This window comes from Ictidomys tridecemlineatus, chromosome 2 (assembly GCF_052094955.1).
Source record: "Ictidomys tridecemlineatus isolate mIctTri1 chromosome 2, mIctTri1.hap1, whole genome shotgun sequence".
NCBI lineage: Eukaryota > Metazoa > Chordata > Mammalia > Rodentia > Sciuridae > Ictidomys > Ictidomys tridecemlineatus.
The window spans coordinates 16,868,435-16,881,715 of NC_135478.1; the positions used below are offsets into that span (position 1 = coordinate 16,868,435).

The window sequence follows — 13,281 nt, forward strand, 5'->3', positions numbered from 1 at the left end:
CACACTTTGTGCATATTACACCCCCCCTCTTGGTGGGCAGCACCCTTTGGACCTTTTGCAAGAAGCTGGGCCCTAATATGTGAGGTTCAGTGACATCCAGCTCCTGTCCTTCCCTGGCCCTGGCAGGGGTAGGAGGCATCTTACCAAGAGGACTTCCCAGGACTTGCCACCACTTTGCAATCTTTCTGCCAATTCAGATTACTAGAATAGAAATGCTTCGCTTGTGGGTGTGCCTCCATGTGTGAATTTGTATCCAGGTATGTCTCCATATCTCACTGTTGTCCAAGAACTCAGTGTGATCTCATGGTGGACAGAGTCCTTGAGTTGGGAGTGCAGGGTCCAGTGGGGGCAGTAACCAGGAAGAGTCTATGTGTGTCAGCAGAGGTGGGTCCTGGGTATTGCTGGACACCTGAGCTGACCCAGAATTTCTGCATCCAGGCAGAGGCACAGGGCCTAAGCCCAGCCTTGTGCACCTGACCAGCCCTTCCCTGCCAAAATGAGGTGAATGTGCTGGAGGAGGTGTGTGCCGGTTTAGCACACGCACAGTGCTTCCCCCCTGGGGAAGCCACAACCCACGTGACACCAGTGATATGCTGGCGACTGGTTCGAAGGGCTCAGCTTGACTGGGCCCGGGCCAGCGACACACACCTCCGTCTTCCCGCTCGCGCCACAAGGCAGGGCAGCTGCCGCGCCCTAGTTTGGGCGCTTCTGGGTTCTGTCGCCTTTGCCGCCGCGTGGAAACCGCAGCGGGGCAGGCGGCTGAGCTCAGCGCCGCCCCGGGCCTCGCCCTAACTCGCTCCAGATGCAGGCGGCAGCAGCGCTCGCGCCCTGGGGCTTCCCGAGTCTCGGGTGGGGGCGAGCTGGGCGCTCGGGGTGGGCCAGTTGGGGAGGGGCGCCCAACGGTGTCGCGGGTGTGTGCTTAGGCCTGCCCGCTGCCTGAGTTCTGTCCTGGCGGGGGCAGCTGTGGATGTCGCAGTCACTACGCCTGCCTCCCGGTAGCTGCCTCGTGTGCGAGTGAGGTCGGTCCCCGAGCCTCGGGAGCCCTCTCGCAAGTCGCGGGACGCTTGGCCCGGTATGATGGCCCCAGCTTCTGCCATGGGCTCCGGCAGTGCCCGCTCTAGACTCTCTTGGAACAAACATCCCAGCTTCCCTGGGCAAGCAGCGTGGCCTGACTGCCGCCTGTTTTCAATAAGAAGCTGGTATTTTCCCGAAATCGCCGGCCGTGCTGACCTCATGGGGACGCGGCTGGCCACGCCAGGGGGCGGGAGGCTCCGTGCGAGTCCCTGGCGCCCGGCCTCGCAGAGCCCATGGCAGGGAGGAGGGCTCCGGTTTCCAGTCCCAGCTCAGCGGCTGCCTCGTCCCTAACTGGGTCTGTCTGCCTGCTGTGCGTACCTTGCGCCAGCTCCTTCTGGATTCAGGTCCTGCTCCTGCCTCCTGTGGTCCTGGCCAACTGCTTCATCCTGTCACTATTCCCTGCACTGTAGGATGGGGCGACTGTGCAAATGAGGGAGAGACCAGTGTGAGCAAAGTAGACCGACCCCAGAAACATTTCCAGGAAGCAGCAGAAGAGGGCTCCCGGGAGCCGAGGAGCCAGAGATCAGTCCCCGGCTTCAGGGATAGGGCGGGGAGGGAGAAGTAGGGGAAGGGGACTTGTCCCCTGCTGGGAGCGGGTAGCGAGAACGGGATGTCCCAGGATTATGATGGTGCTCAGTCAGGGATACTTAGGCGGAGCACAGGCAGTCTAGCGTCCTTAGGGCGAGCTAAGGGATGGGGTTGGGGATAGACTGGAACAGAGCGGACAGAGGCAGTCAGATCCGAGGAATCTTGGGTGTCCAGGGGAGACTCTGCTGAGGTACTGCGGGGAGTGAGAGGCCGAGAGTTGGTTCAATAGTAGGGACCAAGACTGAGACCGCCAGAGGGGAGGGCAGGGTCCAGGGGGAAGGGTGGTGACCAGGAGCCAGGAGCCAGGGGAGGAGCAAAGTGCAGGGGAAGGGAGGCAACAGGCAGGGAGGCCTGTGGCTGAAAGATTATGCACTCTGGGTGCCTTCTCCTTCCAGATGCCTGTGTAACAACCACAACAATAACCGTGGCTAACTGGCAGCACTGGTGTGTGCCAGGCAGTGGTCTAAGCACTTATAGGCATTAAGGCTCCATCTCCAAACATTCACCCCTCCACTCATTCACTCAGCCAGCAGATGTTTGTTGAGTACCTACTATGTGCCAGACATGTTCCAGGAGCTGGGAATACAGTTATGAGCAAAGAAGACAAACAAACAAAAAAGAATTCCATTCTTTACCCTAAAAGAATTCCATTTTCTCCTTAGTAGGCTTGTATTTCAAAAACAGCAGCAACAACAATAACAACAAAAAAACTCGGTTCTTATTATATTTTGAATCCCATCAGTAAAAGTTTTGTGGAAATTTGTTTTCTCTCTTGGTATATAAGTACCTCCATGACAGTTGTAATTTTGTCTCTTGACTCACAAAGCCTTTTTTACTATCTGGCTTTTTACAGACACAAAGTTTACAAATTCTGGTACAGACCCAGGAGGTGAGGAAATTACTTGCATGAATATCTGGGGTCAAAGGAAAGAGCCAGTGCAAAGGCCTGGGGGCAGGCCTATCAAGGAGGCCAGTGTGGGTGGGGACTTAAGAGCAAAGAGAGCAGTCAGAGAAGTCCAGCTAGATGGCACAAGGCCTCATACTGATTGCTGGATTTTTTTTTTCTCTACATCGTTATTGCTTTCAAGGATTAAGTTTGATTTTGTACATGGATCTTTTCTCCCAACCCTCTCAGTTTATTAATAATTTGGGGGTGGTTCATTTGCATTTGATTTAGAAGGAGGTTGTATCTTCCGCAAGTGATGTATTTTGTGTCTTCCTGCTCATATATAACTCAGCCTCTTCCTTTCTTTCCCTGGGTACTCCTCCTCCTTGCCTCCCCACTCTCTCTTCATCAGCTGCCTCTCCCCTCTGTTCCCCACTCCCCCTTCCCCTGCTCTCTTCCTCCTATCGCCCCCCCCCCAGGACCAGGGGCAGAGGCTTAGGCCCCTGACTGCCTGACTGTGCCTTGATGTGGGTGTGGGGACTCAGAGGACCACACATAGGCTCCAACAAGGGGAAATGGAGTGGATGTCTGTGTCTGTGTCCATCAGAAGATGTTCTGTCACAAGGAACAAAATGCTGATGTCAGGTGGCTCTGAGAGTAAAGGAGACAGGTGGATGATTGTCTCAGGGCTGTCCAGGGGGGCAGGTGGGTAACCCAGGATGTCTATTCCACCTCTCTGTGCTGTGTCTTCCTGGGGATCAATGTGGTTATAGTCTGACCCCTGTGAGCTTGCAGGAAAATCTGCACCACCCCAGTGAGCCCATCTATTTCCATTTGCTCTCAGAAGAATGGAGGATGGGATATTTCTGTTAGAAGCTTTTTGAGAAGAATGAGAAAGTCTCTTCTTCTGAGGTCCCCAAAAATGTCTCTTGAATCTCCCAGCTGACACTGGGTCACCTGCTCTTCCTGACCCAACAGTATCTCTACATTTAGGCAATGATGGGGTGGATCTGGAAATACCCTGGGCCTTTCAGAGATCTGTGAGCACCTAAGGAAGTAGTTATAGAAGGAGGAATCTCTGCTTGGGCAGCAACCACCTAAGACACCTGCCAATCACTGGGTTCCGGGTATAGATACATATTTATGAATATAACATGAATTTGCTGCTGTCCAAATGGGATCACACTTTGCACATCGTTTATCATTTTTCATTTTTTACTTAATTGTGTGTCTTCCAGATCATTCCATTTCAGGACAGGTTTGCTCTATTGTATTATTTTAATTGCTTCAGCATTTTCTTCAGTATGACAATATCTGTAAGAAATTACTACTTAGTGGCTCAAAACAACACAGTTAGTCTCCTACAGTTCTTTTGGTCACAAGTCCAAAATGAGTCTCTTGGCGGTCCAAAGGAGAATGTTTCCTGGCTTTTCACAGTTTCTAGAGGTCACCTGCATTCCTCGGCTCATGGCCCCTTCTTCTACCTTCAAAGTCAGCAACATTACACCTCTACGATCCTTCTTCTGTAGCTACATCTCCCTCTGCTTAGAGTCAGGAAAGAATCTCCCTTTTGCAGGGCTCAAGTGGCTAGATAATCCAGAGTGCTATCCCCATCTCAAGATCCTTAATCACACCTGCAAAGCTTCCTTTACAATGTAAGGTGATATATTCACAGGTTTTAGGGAGGTGAACACAGGTGTCTAGTGTCTGATTGAATCCCTATTTTTGATTCTTCTAGGTATATGCCTTGCAGTGGGACTCCTGGAGCCTATGGGAATTCTTCATGATCAGCCATCACATTTTTTCCACAGCTGCTGTCCCATTTTACATCCCTACCAGACTATTATGAACAATTATATGCCCCTAAATGGGATAATCCAGAAGAAACAGATAAATTCCTGGACCCTAAACAACCTACCAAGATTGAGTTTCTATGTTTTTATTTTGGGGGGTGGGGTGGGTGGGTGTGTACTAGGGATTGAACTCAGGGGCACTCAACTACTGAGCCACATCCCCAGCCCTATTTTGTATTTTATTTAGAGATAGATTTTCACTGAGTTGCTTAGCACCTTGCTTTTGCTGAGGCTGGTGTTGATATCTTTTTTTAAAAAAATATTTATTTTTAAATGGTGCTGAGGATCAAACCCAGTGCCTCACATGTATGAGGTAAGCACTCTACTGCTGAGCTATAACCCCAGCTCTGGCTTTGAACTCTTGATCCTCCTGCCTCATCCTCTGAGCCACTAGGATTACAGGCGTGTGCCAAGAGCCTGGCTTCTATTTTTTTTTTGATTCAGTTTTGATAGATTATGCTTCTAGGAATTTTTCCATCTCATCTAAGTTGTCCATGTATTGATATAAATTGTTCATTATGTTTTCTGTCAATCCTTTTGTATTTTTGTAAAGATGGGAGTAATGAATGATTCCACTTTCATCGTCTTCATTTTTGAAAAACAACTTTACTGGATATAACATTCTGGATTGGCAGTTTTTTCTTTCAGCATTTTGAATAAGTTGCCACTGCCTTCTGGTCACCATTTCCACCCCCAGTACTGGGGATTGAATCCAGGTCTCCTACATGCTAGGCAAGTGCTCTACCATTGAGCTATATCCCCAGATTGACCTTCTTTCCTTTAGGTGGAGTTTTGCTAAATTTCTGAGGCTGACCTTGAATTTGCAATTATGCTTCAGCCTCCAGAGCAGCTGAAATTACAGGGAGGTGCCACTGTGCCTGGCATCCACTTGGTTTTATAAAGGTTTTTAAATTGGTTCTTTTAAAATTTTCTCCATTTATGTATTCTTTGATTTTGTTGTTAGCATACCTTCTATTAATCATTTTTTTATTTTTAATTTTTTTTAATATTTATTTTTTTGTTTTAGATGGACACAATATCTTTATTTATTTTTTTATGTGGTGCTGAGGATCGAACCCAGTGCCTTGCGCATGCCAGGCCAGCGTGCTACCACTTGAGCCACATCCCTAGTCCCTCTATTAATCATTTAAATATGCTTTTATTTAGTATATATATATATATTTTTTTTTTAAAACCAAGAATTGAATCCAGGTATGATTAACCATTGAGCCACATCCCCAATCCTTTTTTATATTTTTGAGACAGGATCTCTGTAAGTTGCTCTAGTGTCTTGCTAAGTGACTGAGGCTGGCTTTGAACTCTGAATCCTCCTGACTCAGCATCCAGAGCTGAGCTGCTGGGATTGCAGGCAGGTGCCACCACACCCTGCTCTTTTAATGTACTTGAAATAGCTGTTTTGAAGTCTTTATCTACTATGCCCAGTATACTGGACCCCTCAAAGACAGATTCTTTACCAGCAATATTTCCCTTGTGAATTGGTAAAATTTCCTATTTCTTTGCCTGTTTTAAATATATATACATATACATACACACATATATATATATATTTTTTTTTTAATGGAAAAGAAGGCATCTTAGATAATATATTGTAGCAAATTCAGACAGTGATTTCTGCCCTCCTCCCTGCTGACTTATATTGTTGTTTGTTTGGTCATTTGCTTATTTGTTTAGTGTCTTGGGTGAAATATTTCTGTTATCTATTTTCCTGTCAATTTTCAGTCTCTAATATCCCAGCTCAGACCCAACCCCTCCTTGTGCTTATTTTAATGTTCTACCCTGGCATTCCCGAGTTAATTTATGGGTGAGTGTAAGCCACTCATTGGTGGATGCTTGCCTCTAGTCAGTTTTATTTTCACTATTGGTCATTGGATATATGTGCAGCATGAATTCTGCTTTCACAGCCTTTGGAATTTACTATTTCCCCACAGATTCAGCCAGGAACTAGTGGCTTAGATGGTCCCCATGCATTTGCTCCCGGGAAGACATAGCCTTGGGCTTGTGCAGAGCCTTTCAGTACATTAGGGATGAGTGTGATTTTATTTTTAATCCTGGTTTACTAGGAGTCACCCCTAGGTCAGGGTAGCTTTTTGGTGAAAGGTTGTACTTCAGTCCATTGAACCAGGAAAGTTTCTGCCTTTTGCAGATATCTGTGTGGCTTGGGAAATGCATTTAAATAGACTCCACTTTCTGTTCCTGATTTGGTGCAGCCTAGTGCATGCACAGGCCCTTAAAGCTAAATGAGAGCATAGGAGAAATTTTCTTGGTGGTTTCTTCCACTTTGTTAAGCTAATGGCAGGTTGCTATTTCACTTTTTTTTTTCCTGCTAGTATCACAGAGCTCTGTATGGCTCACCAATAAGACCTCTATTGTTTTAAGCAATACCTTTAGTGTGAACTAATCCTAACCCTCTTCTTTCAAATAAATTCAGTCACCTCAGACAGAGCTGCAGAGCACTAATCTTTTCAGCTTGCCTATCATTCTGGGCACAATATTTGTGCCACTGCACTAGATCTGAGGATGGCAGCCTGCTACAGTTGGAGTGAAATGAGTAGCTTATGAGTGGTCACAGGGAAGGGGGCTGCTATCCATTTGTCTTTCCATTTGCTGTATTAGTCTATTTTCTATTACTATAACAAAATACCTGGGGGCTGGGTACTTTGTAAAGGAAGGATATTTATCTCACAGATCTGGAGGTTCAAGATCATAGTGCTAGTATCTGCTCAGCTCTGATGAGGGCCTTCTGGCGATTATATCACAACACAGCAGATTGCATCATGGTGGGAAACATGTGCAAGAGGGTGGAATCATATGGTGACAGGAAGCCAGAGAAACTTCAGGGCCAGGTTATTTAAAAATAATTATCATGTGAACTAACTGGGGTCCTATGAGAGCTACACTTATCCTTTCCAAGAGAAGCACCCTCAATGAGCTAAGCACGTCCTCTAGGCTGCACCTTTTCCAGGTTCCACCATCTTAACACTGCCTCCCTGGGGACCATATGTCAACTACAAGAATCCAGGCTGGACGTCTGGAGCGCGACCCTAGGCAGCGGTCTCCATCGAGGACTGCCACCCCAGCAGCGCCTGCCCCTCGGTCCAGACGGAGTGAGGTCGAGGGAAACTCAGGAAGCCACACCCCCATGTCGTGGTCCTAGCCCGCCGCCTGCCGCCGCGTGCGCCCGGTGGTCGCCATCGGCAGGCAACCCGGCCGCGAGGGGGCGCCGCAGGGCCCGCGCACCATGGCGTCCCGGGGCGGCTGCCTGGGCCTGCTGGCCTGGCTCCTGCTCCTGCTCCTGCAGCTGCAGCTCGGCGAGGCCTACGCATCCGCCGTGCCCCTCACGTCCTCTGGGCCCACGAGCGGCGAGGTTTCCGGGGCCAGCGGGCAGGAGGGGCCTACAGGGGAGTCGGTGGCGCACACAGACGCCCCGTCCATGCAGACGCGCACCCAGGTGGCTCCCACGCACGGCCCGATCGGGGTGCTGCCGCACCTGCTGGCGTTCTCCTCGGGTGAGCACGCCCCAGGTGAGCCGGCTGCGGAGCACTGGGACGCAGGGGTCGCCGGGCACGGGCTCGCAGGTGGGACCTGACTCTTCCAGTCCTTCTTCCTGCATATCCTGGTCTAGTGTGTGGCCGGCCCTTCCTGAAGATTGTTGGAGGCTTTAACGCGGAGGAGGGGAAGTGGCCCTGGCAGGTGAGCGTGCGCAACAGGGAGGAGCACGTGTGCGGAGGCTCTCTCATCGCGGCGCAGTGGGTGCTGACCGCCGCGCACTGCATCCTAAGGTGAGGGGCAGATGGAGATGCGGGGTCCTGCAAGCGGCCCTGCTCTCCTCCAACACCCTTGGCCCACCACCCTGGCGAACTGGTAAAACAAAAACACATTCGATGGAAAGGGGAAAGTTTCTGTACTGCCCTCTCTTTACTAAAGGTACTTAAGAGGATTTGGAGGGAGACCCAAAATGAGACGATTTGGTGCTAGAGATGGGGTGTGGGGGAGAGTGGCGAGGAAGGTTGGGGTCATGCTGGGAACCACCTCGGATGGGAAGGGCAGGAGGGACGCTTCCCAGGGTGAGGAGCATGTCCTCTCTCCCACAGTCATTGGCAGTACAGCGTGAAGATGGGAGATCGGCATCTCAGTACACAAAAGACAAGTCTGGTGATCCCCATCCAGAACATCATTGTCCATCCTAAGTTCAGAACAGCTGCAACGGTTATAAATGACATTGCCCTTCTTCGCCTCCTCTACCCTGTGAATTTTACCTCTACTATCCACCCTATCTGCGTCCCTTCTGAGCTTTTCCATGTGCAATCTGGGACCACGTGCTGGGTGACTGGGTGGGGCAAAACAAAACAAGAAGGTAAGACTTCCAGATCAGAAGCAAACTGGGGAGAGAGGAGAAGCAGTCATATCCTTGAAACAGAAATGAAGGCCAAAGAGAAGGAAAGACAGGGAGGTAAAGGGATTACAGTTTAAGAGCAGTCAAGGTAATGGGTCCTGAACGGCTTGGGTGATCAAGAAATTTAGGAAAGTCACTTTGCCTGGGAATTGGAGTTGCTCAGCCAGGAGTTGCTCCTTATGCAGATTTTGGGGGCACATAGTGAGCTGGTTTGAGGGATTTTTGTGTTTGTTTGTTTTTTTTCCTCAAAAGGAGATAACCAGATAGGATTTCTGCCCAGGGGGGTGATGAACTGTCTGCCAGTCAGAGCTGCTTCTCATTGAGAATAGCTGTCTTTAGGATAGGGAGCTTCTTGTCTCTTGAAGTGTATGCAGAGCCTGAGATTCCTGTTCTGGACCTGAGGCTGTACAGCTTCCTATCCATGGGAAGAGGCTGGATTTGGTACCTGTGACTTGCTACCTGTCCAAGAGCCTGTGATCCTCCCCTAAAATGTGAAGTTGATTTACTGATGCTAAGGACACCCTGTCACCATTACTATCAAAACTCAAGAGTGACAGATGCTTGGTTGTCATTTCTCAGGATACTAAGGACTTGCCTCTCCCCCTTCTGAAATATTCTTCCTTTTCCCATCTTGGTTTTGCCTTTTACCCTGCCCTTCCCTGTGTCACCTTTGGGCCTCAGATCCCTCCTGTGTCAAATGGGGACAATATAAACTGTCCTACTGTCTTCCAGGGTCAGACTGGATGCAGGGGGCTTACTATTGACTTGTACAGATTCACACTCTGCTTATCTTCTTCATTAGCGGACATGAATTCAACAGAGATTCTACAGGAAGTGGACCAACAAATCATCCTTTACCAAGAATGTAATGAGAAGATACGGACAGCCTTGTCATCTAAAAGGGATCTGGTCTTGAAAGGGATGATATGTGGTGATACCAAAAAAGGAAAGGATGCTTGTCAGGTAAGTTTGCACACCCTTTCCTCATATTTGTGCCTCCTTCATTTACCCCCTAGTTGAGCTAAGGAGGTGCACAGGGAGTGACCCCCTAGACTCCCTTAGCTGGTCTGGCCTGTTTCTTCAAAAGGAAGCAATCTTCGCTATCTGGGGCACTGCTAGGGTGCTGAAGGTGGGCTGGGTGATGTCCACATTGTGTTTCACTAGTTGAGCTCTCCTATGCAGCACTCACCCTGCCAGTGTGAGCGCTAGTCCAAATGATCCCAGTTAACCCACATCACGACTCAGCAACACAGACACAGTGCCTACTATCCACATGAGGAAGGGGAGATCCAAGGACATCAATTCAAGGTCGTTCTGAGAGTACCTCTATGACTCCCAGGCCCATGTTCTTCCCTCTCCACCAAGCTTTGTTCCCGAGGAGAGGGCTTTTGGGCCTAGTCTTATCAGATGCATATTTGCATGTATTGGAAAGAACTTTACCGTTGGAATGAACAAAGAAGAAGTTCCAAGAACCCTGAATATTTTGATTATCACCTGTGCAGAGAGAGGGCCAAAGTCCTTACCTCTACTGAATGATTTCTCCCTTCTGTGAACCCATGTACCCAACCCCATCCATCCATCAGCTCTGCTACCTTCAAGACTTTGAAACATTCCAAGAGTAACTCAGCCTGGCTTTTCCCAAACCTACTGCACTGTCCCTACTACCAGTCACTTCTGTGAGAGGCCCAGAGTCTTCATGTAGAGAGAGGGCTCAGCATGTACAGTGTCCCAAAGGTCTGGGGGCAGATCTTCAGTTGAAGGATGATTTAAACATGTAGAGCAATGGGGTAGCAGATGTGGCCAGAGAGATGAGTGGGTGGGGTGGGGAGGTAGAGTGAGCCTGGGTGCAGGGCCAAGTTCTAGCCTGGCTCAGGCAGGACTGGGAGGGAGCCTGGGTGAGTGTGATCAGATTTGTCTTTTAAGTCAGTGACTTTCTTGGTTGTGTGGTGCCTAGACTGAAGCCTAAGAGCAGTTTTCATCATCTAGGGATCACCATTGGATCCCAAGCAGGGTATGGGGCAGCAAGGAGCCATAGGACATGTATTTGAGGTGGAATGGTGAAGATCATAGGGCGCTGGTGTTGAGGGAGGGGCTGAGGAAGACCCTGGGTTTCTCCTGGAGGTGACTGGTGGTGGGGCTAGTGGAGCAGGTTTGGTTCAGGACACGTTGACTTGTGCTGGAGTTGGAATATGTATGGGATGTGAGTGGACTAAGGGGAGTTTGCTACATAGGTCAAGAGTTTCAGAGAAACTCCAAGTTCAGTATAAGGATTTGGGGGCTGCAGTGCAGAGGTGATATTCAAAATGTTTAACGACCACTGAGGTTTGGGAAATGGCCAAAATAACTTTTCAATTTCCATATTTCCATATACAGTTCTCATGTTCACAGAAGCCTGGCCTGGGCAGGGCCTGTGGGGTGACCAGGGAAGCCCTATGTGTCTGTCTCCCTGGCACCTTGCAATTCCATTCCTGCAGTTTGTTTCTTTATCTTTCTCCAGGGAGACTCTGGGGGCCCCTTGAGCTGTGAGTTTAATGAGACCTGGATCCAGGTGGGGATTGTGAGCTGGGGCGTTGCCTGTGGTCACTCAGACTTTCCTGGAGTTTACACTTATCTCAGCTTCTACAGCAAGTGGGTGGTTGCTACGGTGAACCAGGCTGTTCCTTTGTGTTCGGTGATGTTCCTCATTCTACTGGAGTGTCTTACGCTGCCTGTGGGCATCCTGGTGACTCTATGATCACCCTGGCCCATTCCCTTCCTATTTCTGGGTCTCCCATTAGGCCTCCAATCTCCTTTGCCTTTTCAATGCCCTTTATTTTGTTTATTTATTTTTGGTACCGGGATTGAACTCAGGGGCACTTGACCACTGAGCCACATCCCCAAGCCCTATTTTGTATTTCATTTAGTCTCACTGAGTTGCTTAGCACCCCGCTTTTGCTGAGGCTGGCTTTGAACTGGAGATCCTCCTACTTCAGCCTCCTGATTTGCTGGGATTTTAGGCCTGAGCCACCATGCCAAGCTCAATGCCTTTTCTTCAAATTCTGGTTGGAATCGCTTCCTCCTGGGGAGCCCCACAATGGGGACTGGCGGGGGACTGGGGCCTGCAAGGTGTTCCAGCCTGGTGCTCTGCTCACCTGCCTCAACCAACCTATGCCTGACCCATACTCTACCTGCCGGGAATATGGATGAACTGATTCTAGCTAGAGGGCCAGCAGACCTGCCACTCGGAGCGTGGTGACTCAGGGACACCTTGGAGAACATCTACCAAAGGAGAGAATTCATCACGGTGAAGGAAGCTGAACCTGGCCCTAGTTTCAGGGTCTCCCTGGGACTTTGTCACACCAACCTGCAAGGTGATTGCAGTGGCAGTGAAGGAGGCCCTCGCAGGTCCCTGCAGAGGTGTGAGGCCTGGGACTTTAGCATCTGGCTTGGTGCCTGGAGCTGGCACATGTTTCCCTGTACCCAGTGTGGCTCTGTGAGTGGGTAGCCTGTGGCACACAGGCCCCACAGGGCACCCCAGACTGGCACCTCTTCCTCAGTGGCTGCATTGGGGGACACTCCAAGTTGTGTTGAGGCAGTTTTGAGTGTGGAGATTTCAGATGTGAACTCAATAAATGTTTGAAGAGTGCTGTGTGTGTTCTGCTGCTGTACTGGCCTGGGGTGTGGGGACCTTGCAAAGAACGTTTCTCATGGGAAACTTAGGAAGATGTCGTGATTCTTCTTAGATCATAGAGTGAGAGGAGCGGCCCCTGCCTGCGCCCATGTGTGTTGGACAGATGGTTTTAGCCAGTTGGGTCCTGCTGTGGTGCTGCCATCAGCATTTCTGCATGGAGCTCTGTAGTGGAGTTTGTTCTTTGTTGGCTCTGGGAAGCAGGAAGTGAGAGATGGTAAGCGAGAGGGAGATCAGGGAGTTACATCCCAAACTGTACCTGATTTCTGCTTCTCCCCCATATGTTTAAAGCCTTGAGCCCCCAGTAGGGTTGGTCAGGCCTTAGGGAAAACAAAGGGCTGAGGCTGAGGGAAGTGATAGATCAGGGTGCTTATGGTGTCTGCTGGTTCAAGAGACTGATGATCATTTCCTCTGATATCTTTCCTTCCTCTCCTCCTGGGCATATAGATGATCAAAATAAAGACATATTTCTATATCTTCCTCACATTCATGCATGGTACATGTTATACGGCTAAGTACATATAAACAGAAGTGTTGTTATGAATTCTGGGAAATATTTTTACAAGGAGGCCAAATTGCTTGTTATTTATCCCTTCTTTTCTGGCTTGATTGTGTATGTGGTACCTGGAGCTTGAGCAGCTGTCTTGGGACAGAAGGAACATGCTATGCGGATGAGACAGCAATTCAGAAGGAATTTGGCTTCCTGGTATTTGTAGGGATGACCCTGCAGCCCTTATCCAACAGAGAAATAAGCTTCACTTTTCATTAAGTCACTGTCATATTGAGTCTCAGTTACTCA

General features: G+C 49.4%; 2 protein-coding genes across 2 annotated transcripts in view; both read left to right on the plus strand.

Annotated features, from left to right (window-relative positions):
- The window catches only part of Myl3 (myosin light chain 3), a 32,209-nt gene extending 27,740 nt beyond the window's left edge, over window positions 1-4,469 (plus strand). The window contains exon 10 of the mRNA XM_078029333.1: window positions 4,287-4,469. The gene's annotated coding sequence lies outside the window, so the exon portion shown is untranslated. The remainder of the gene's footprint in view (window positions 1-4,286) is intronic.
- Window positions 4,470-7,660: 3,191 nt separating this feature from the next.
- On the plus strand, window positions 7,661-12,441 carry LOC101960700 (serine protease 42). Its single transcript, XM_005333076.3, has 5 exons — window positions 7,661-7,943; window positions 8,045-8,201; window positions 8,514-8,776; window positions 9,618-9,778; window positions 11,313-12,441. The coding sequence occupies exons 1-5, from the start codon at window positions 7,661-7,663 to the stop codon at window positions 11,547-11,549; spliced, it is 1,101 nt and encodes a 366-aa protein (XP_005333133.1). The 3' UTR covers window positions 11,550-12,441.
- Window positions 12,442-13,281: the final 840 nt, after the last annotated feature.